This window comes from Musca domestica, unplaced genomic scaffold (genome assembly GCF_030504385.1).
Source record: "Musca domestica strain aabys unplaced genomic scaffold, Musca_domestica.polishedcontigs.V.1.1 124, whole genome shotgun sequence".
NCBI lineage: Eukaryota > Metazoa > Arthropoda > Insecta > Diptera > Muscidae > Musca > Musca domestica.
In genome coordinates this window covers 1,134,201-1,142,143 of record NW_026712162.1, presented here as the reverse complement: position 1 = coordinate 1,142,143, position 7,943 = coordinate 1,134,201, and the positions used below count along the sequence as shown (strand labels likewise).

Genomic DNA, 7,943 nt, shown 5'->3' with positions numbered 1-7,943 from the left:
CCTGATCTATCCTTTCACCTAATACCAACGATAGTACCATTCAGTACTTTTCGTACAATTATAGTACACATTTCTGAAACCAACATCATATTAGGGTCGATGTTCGCGTGTAACAGCAACAGCCAGAAAAGGTGTGCGAAAGATTTTCTATATATACAGGGTTGCCCATATTCGTCGGACCTTTGGGCCCTTTGGGTCCATTCCAATCTACGAGGCTTGTCCGCAGGCAACATTCTTCGCGTCAATTGAATTTTGTACGGGAACAAATGCAAATCAATGCGAATAATCCGTTGTAAAGTGGACCGAGCCATGCCCAACTGCTGAGAACGGTGTTTTTGGGATGTTCTTGAGGACCTCTAAACACTGGCTCTTACGGCAGCGATATTCTCGGCCGATCGCCTTGGTCGACTTTTATATGGCCTCTTCGGATTAGAAAGAGCCTTACCAGTCGAAAATTTTTCGTATAAACGCTTAATGGTGTTCTTAGTAGGCGCACTTCTCACATTTTTTAATGTTTTAAAAGCACGTTGAGTTTTCACAATTGACTTCTTCTGTTGAATGTAAATTTCAACTATTTCAGAGCGCTCGCGTGGCGTGTATTGGTTCATGGTAAAAATCTGCTTGGACTGACGCTTCAAACGCGGTATGTCATTAAGCGATGTAACATCTCTGTCAAAAGTTATGGCGTCGCCAGATGGGTCCGTCGAATATGGGCAACCCTGTAATACCTGTAGAGAGATGTATGTCTATAGAGTACAGAAAACTATGGCCTGTAAAGGGCTTAGTATCTTTAGAGAATCAGTGAAAGGAAGACTATGTATACAAGTCTTCCTTAAAATTCTATAACTCCTTTAGTAGATGCTTACATTTTTTTTTTTTTTTTTTTTTTTTTTTTTTTTTTTTTTTTCGTTCGTTCCCACGCCTCTCACTCCCACCCCTGCCGACCGAGGGGGCGACCTCCCCATACGTAGGGAGCGCGTACACACCAAAGACCGGGAATGGTGGGTTAGTTGTGAGTTAGTGGTGCCAGCTACAGTCAAGTACATCAGCCGGCAAAGTAATAGGTAAAAATACACTATAGAGAAAGGAATTAAAGAAAACATATAACATTTATAACAAATATAACAAATATAAACAAATAACAGTGAAAATAATGTGTTAAACAAAGACTACTGTTCAAAGGCTGGTGTCTATTGTTTCCGCAGAGGGAATTGTAGACTAGGTGCCGTTAAAATGAACTTAAAGATTCTGACAACTAGTGCTCAAAGGCTGGGTCTACTGGTTCCGCAAAGGGAGATGTAGATCAGGTGCCGCAAAAATGAGCTTTTTAAGATAAAAAAAAAAATAGGTAAGTGGACATATACAATCACATGTGGAGAATAGATCTTTTAATAGAGTTCAACGAATTACTTAAAAAAATACTATTACATAGACTATTGTAAATTACACATAAGGATCTCAATGGATTACTGAAAATTAGTTCTTGCGAGAGATAACTTTAAAGGTTCGAAATGACGAGTTCTACGAGAAGGAATATTATAAGTAACTTCCCCAGTTAAAAAATGAGAATCAATCAAACCGCGTGTTAATTTGATAATAAATAACGCTCTTAGCATAAACCGCCTCCTTTCAAGTGTTGGGAGATCAATTAACAGTAAACGATTTTCATAAGGTGGAAGTAATTCTGTCGGGTTCCAGTTGAGGCCCCGTAGAGCAAAAATCAGGAATTGAACTTGAACTGATTCGATTTTATCTGAGTAGCATTTATAAAAAGGACTCCACAGAATACATCCGTACTCTAATATTGGGCGAACTAAACTTACAAATAATCTTTTGGTGACATATGGATCATCGAACTCTTTAGACCAGCGTTTTATGAAACCTAGTAAAGACTTGGCTTTATTAACACATGAGTCGATATGTAAGTGAAAACGTAGTTTAGGATCTAGTATAACACCGAGGTCAGTAAAGGAATCAACATTTTCTAATTTGTATGAACCAATAAAGTAGTTAGAATGTATTGGCTGAGATCGTGACAAGGAAAATTTTTTGCATTTCTTAAGATTAAGGGACATACCGTTGGCACTGCACCAGTTCACAAGGGAATCTAAGAAAATCTGTAAGAAAATCGAATCGTCAAGGGAATTTATATGCATGTAAAGCTTCACATCATCAGCATACATTAGTATTTTAGAGAATCGAATGTGATCCGGGAGATCATTAAGATACAAAACAAAAAGTAAAGGGCCCAAATGACTACCCTGAGGTACGCCAGAAGAAACAACAATATTTTTTGAAAATGAATCATTGAAAATGACTTTTTGGGTACGACCCTCCAAGTATGATGAAATCCAGCCTAACAGAGCTGTCGGAAAACCCATAGTATCGAGTTTATAAAGCAAAAGCTTATGCACTACGGTATCAAAGGCTTTACTGAAGTCTGTATAAATAGCGTCAGTTTGTTGTTTATTTATAAATCCGTTGTGAACATGGCACACAAATTCTAAAAGATTAGAAGTAGTAGATCTGCCTTTCATAAAACCATGCTGAAAAGGTGATAATATGCTTTTTATAAAATGTGACATCCGACGTGAGACTAAGAGTTCGAAAAGTTTAGGAATGGCACTTAACTTAGCAATACATCTATAGTTATCTATGAAACGTCTATTGCCTGATTTATGGAGTGGAATAACAAAACTCGATCTCCAGAAGCTTGGAAAATAACCTATTTTCAAGGAGTAATTAAATATCTTAGTCAATGGTAAGTATAATTCTCTAGCACAAGATTTTAAAATATAGGTTGGAACGCCATCAGGGCCCGGGGAAAATGAGGAGCGTAATGTCTTTAAACCATTTAAGACTTCGTCTTCGGTTAAGATAATGCAGGGAAAGTGATTCAATGAAGTGGTATGAATTTCGCAAGGGCCTCTAGCTGTGCCCTGGGTATAGGATGACTGAAAAAAGTCAGCAAATAAATTTGCAATTTCAAGATTGTCTGAAGACTCTTTACTACCAAGTTTCATGCTGGAGGGAAATTTCTGAGCTCTCCTTTTGGAGTTTACAAATTTAAAGAAATTCTTTGGATTGTTTAATAAATTCTGCCGCATTTGGGCTAAATGCTGAGAATAACATTTGGAGTTTTCCGAATTATATCTATTTCTTGCCATGGAATATTTTGAATAATTTACGGCAGTGTTAGATTTTTTGAAATTTTTGAAAAGTCTATTTTTAATATTACGTAGACGTCTTAGTGTAGGTGTAAACCAAGCAGGGCCTTGGTCAACTAATGGTTTTGCCATTGGTACGGAGCTAGCTAGAGCTAAATTGAGCTGTTCATAAAATTTAGAAACACGTGAATCAATGTCGCCATTGATGCACCACATAGAACCTGATAAGAAGAACCCCACCACCTTTTTTATTCAACCTGTCCTTTCTGAAAATTAGATAATTATCAGGAAATATTTCTGTATCAAGAATATCAGGTTTAAGCCAAGTTTCAGTAAAAACAATTATTTTATGTTCACAGTATACGCTTTTAAGAAAAACATTACTCAATTTAGTGTTAAGACCTCTTACATTCTGATATAGTATAGATATGACATCATTTAGTTTTTTGATACTGTTGGAATATTCACAGATCTAGGGGTTTTTGTACGTTCTCTAAAAACAAATTCCTTTACTAAGGCACCATCAGGCCAAAACGAGTTACAGACAATAGTATTTACTATTTTGTGAGGCACATTTATTTTAAAAGAGGATATTTCACGTCGTTGAGAGGAACTAAATTTGAATACATTTATATCGTTGTCTGACAGATCGGTTATTTTAGATTTCACATAGTTACGAATAGCATCAGTTGAAGTATTTGGGTGCAGCCTAGATAAAAATACAGTTTTACGAGGCGCAACAACAATTAACTGATTAGAAAGCGGTTGATTAAAGTCTTCATTTAGATCAACTGTAGGGTTTAAATGTGTATCATTTACTACGATAGTAGGTGGGTTGGGAGTATTTTTTGCAAATGACGTTGATGAGGTTTTTTTTCCCTCCAGTGCAAGAACTAACGTTCGGTGCAGGAACAGCCGGATGTGAGTCACTACTGCATTGAGTATAGTTCTCAGTAGGGGGGTTAACCACAGTAGGAGAATTTAAACTTATTAAGTTATCAGGGTCTGAATTAGTGGAACTAAGAGTACTAACAACGCTAGCGGACTTTTTCCTTTTAGGAGAAACATCTAAAAATTCAAAGGTATTAGAAAACCTTTTAAATTTGGCTAACATGCCTATTTCTGTTATTTTCGGAATTATTAATTTTAAATGCACCATCAACCAACCAATTCCAATTAAAACCATTTTCCACTTCAAGACACTTCCCACCGATAGCCATTTAATCTTTCTTCGCCTCAACATTCATTCTTAAGTAGTTTCAAGTTTCTTTGCGCGTTTATTGTTATTTGTTTGTTTGGCAGACCAAAGTGTTTGTTTGTTTGTTTGCTTCAATGCCATGGAAAACCATTAACGGAAAATTGTGAAAATAATTTTCGTATGGTTTGCTTTCGAACAACTTAAGATTCATAGTTCTCCTGTCATGGCATTTAAATATTCATTATTTTGCATAAATCATATTGTTGTGGTTGTTGTTGTTGCTCTTGGATATTTTGTTATCATATTGTTTACTCCTTTAGTTCTAGGCTGGCTGCCAATACCAGAAATGGTTGGGACTACAACGAAAGGCTAACACAGCAGCCACAAGGAGCAGCAGCAGCATCAGCACAACAACCACAAACAGGGGCAGTATCACCACCATCATCGACAATAACAAATAAATCAAGAGATAACAACAGCAGCAACAACAATAATAACAACAAACTTCTAATGACAATGAAAACCGTTGATAGTGCCAATATCGGTTGGAGGGATCCAAGTTCTGGTGATAGTTATAACAGGAGCAGTCATGGTGAGACCAGCCCCCATGGCAATGACAGCAGCTTTGGGACCAGGGCAAATGGCCATTGCAATGCCACTGGGGTCGTTATTGGTGGGATGAGTAACAACGCGAACAACAAGAGCAGCAGCAAACATCCCAACTGCAGCAATTTAGCCAATTCGAATGCAAAGTGCGAACCAACAATAAGTTTCCTGCCAAACGCCAGTGACAGCACGGCGAAGTTCATTGCAAGTTGCACGAAAACTTCAGAAGCACAACCACAACAACAACAATTAGTCGAGTTGATAAGGACTCATCGAGAATCGAGAAGTTTGAGTTCGGTCTCGTTACCGGATATTTTGCATGCAGCTGACAGTGGAATGCATCAACTAGTGGGGTAAGTGGAACTCTTTTTTTAAATGTTTTTTTTTAAATGTAGTAACAAATTATTTAAAAAAAAAATAAAAAATTAAAAAAAATACTCCAGAGCTGAACACTCTTAAAAAAATTACATCGCAAATTATAAAATAAATTTAAATTTCACCATAATTTTGGGTCAATATTTTTAAGGACTCTCCAGCATACTATTCAAGGACTTAGATATTACACACATTAAAAATATTCCCAAGGCTTTTAGACATATTTTTCAATTAACTTTGGGTTCATAATCATAAACATATGTTTTTCGAGAATTTTGTTTTTTCAAGTTCTAACAATGTTGTAAGCGTACATTTTTTTAGGAAAAACATTCCGGAACTCTTGAAATATTCTTCAATGACTATCGTATTTTTCACTACGTATTTTTCTACAAAAAGATACTTTTATGAAAACTTGTCTGGGATCAATCTTATAAGTGAGGATTTTTAAGAATTTTTACATTATTTTTCAAGGCCCGAAAAGGTAACAGGCGTACTTTTTTATACCCTCAGCCATATGGCTACAGAGGGTATATATCATTTGTTATACCCTCAGCCATATGGCTACAGAGGGTATATATCATTTGATGCGGTCAAAACGTGCCTAGTCGAAATAACGGTTTTAGACCCTAGGTCTCTTTGGACCAAATCCGTTTCAGGACATTTGGAGTCGATCTAGAGATGTCCGTCCGTCCGTCTGTCTAGCTGGCTGGTGCGCACGATGACTCTCGAAGGGGGTACCCGATTTGGTCCAAACATTGTACATCGTAATATTTTTATCAAACTTAGATCGAGTTCGGAGATGGGCAATATCGGTCCACTCCTTCTGGTACCTCCCCCACAAAAGGTCGAAATTTTCAAAAAATATAGTTTCTGCACAGAAAGAGAAATTATGATCCGAGTTTGCTCCAACTTTGCAAATCCTAATATTTTTGTCAGTGCTAGGTCAAGAGCGAAAATGGACAATATTGGTCCACTCTATCAAGTACCTCCCCCTACAAAGGGTCAACATTTTGAAAAATAACAAATATTATAAAAAGTGTGAAGTAAGAGTCCGATTGACTTAAAATTTCACACATCCCAATAATTTTATTAGCGTAATATCTGGTGTGAAGATGGAATACATCGGTCCACTCCTTCTGGTACCTCCCCCACAAAAGGTCGAAATTTGCAAAAAATATATTTTCTGCACAGAAAGAGAAAGGATGATCCGATTTTGCTCGAACTTTGCGAATACTAATATTTGCGTAAGTGCTAGATCAGGTGCGAAAATGGACTATATCGGTCCACTCCATCAAGTACCTACACCACAAAGGGTCAAAATTTTGAATAATTATAACTCTTATAAAATGTGATGTAAGGAACCAAACGTCTTAAAATTTCACACACCTCAATATTTCTATAAACCTAAGATCTGGTGTTAACATGGAATATATCGGTCCACTCCTTCTGGTACCTACCCCACAAAGTGTCGACATTTTGAATATCCATGTGGCTCATAAAACGCCAAATTAACATCCGATTCCATTTAGACTTGGCACATCTGAATATTTCTATCAACACAAGATCTGTTATAAAGATGGTATAGATCGAACCATTTCTTCTGGTACATCCCCCATACATATGGTTCAAGATTTTGAAAAAAAAAACGCTCAAATAAAGCGTATTTCGCTCTGCATCTCTGCAAATTTCAAACATACACAATTTTTGCTAACACAAGATTTGTATATATCTTCGAACCCCTTCTGGCACCTCACCCACATAGTGTCACAATTTTCAATAATTGTATCTGTTTTTATGATTTGGCATAAAATACGAAATGGACAATATTGACCCATTTCTTCGGAACCTGCCGCATAGAGGGTCAAACGTTTGAATAGTCGTAATACTAGAAAAAAAAATATTTAAATAAATAATAAAATTAAAAATAATAAAATTTCAAGGACCAATAACCCATTTCAATCCGAGATTAAATTTTTATTTTTCAATTTTCTACTAATTTAAGATCTGCAACGATGAATGGATATATCGGCTCACTCCTTCTGGTACCTCCCCCAAAAAAGATCGTAATTTAAAAAAAAAAAAAATATTTGATTGCACATCATCCGATTTTGCTACAACTTTGCAAATCTTAATATTTGCATCACTGCTAGGTCAGGTACGAAAATGGACAATATCGGTTCACTCCATCAAGTACCTCCCCACAAAGGGTCAGAATTTTGAATAATTATAACACTTATAAAATGTGATGTAAGAGTACGATGATCTTCAAATTACACACATCACAATATTTTTATTAACCCAAGGTCTGCGGTGAAGATGGAATATATCGGTTCACTCCTTCTGGTACCTCTCCCACAAAAAGTCAACATTTTGAAAATCCGTAAAGCTCATAAAACACGAAATTAACATTCGATCACATTCAGACTTGGCACATCTCAATATTTCCATTACAAAAGATCTGTCATAAAGATGGTAGAGCTCAGACAATTTATTCTGGTACATCCTCCATAAAGGGTCAAATAACCAAAACGATTATAAAATCCGAAATAAGCATCCGGATCTCTTCATATTTCACACATTCCATTAATTCTACTAAT

At 36.4% G+C, this 7,943-nt stretch overlaps 1 protein-coding gene across 1 annotated transcript in view; it reads left to right on the top strand.

Annotated features, from left to right (window-relative positions):
• The first annotated feature begins 4,760 nt into the window (after positions 1 to 4,760).
• Positions 4,761 to 7,943, top strand: part of LOC131800713 (serine-rich adhesin for platelets-like) — a 355,165-nt gene continuing 351,982 nt past the window's right edge. The window contains exon 1 of the mRNA XM_059118392.1: positions 4,761 to 5,324. Coding sequence (XP_058974375.1) covers positions 4,876 to 5,324 — 449 coding nt within the window. The 5' untranslated portion in view covers positions 4,761 to 4,875. The remainder of the gene's footprint in view (positions 5,325 to 7,943) is intronic.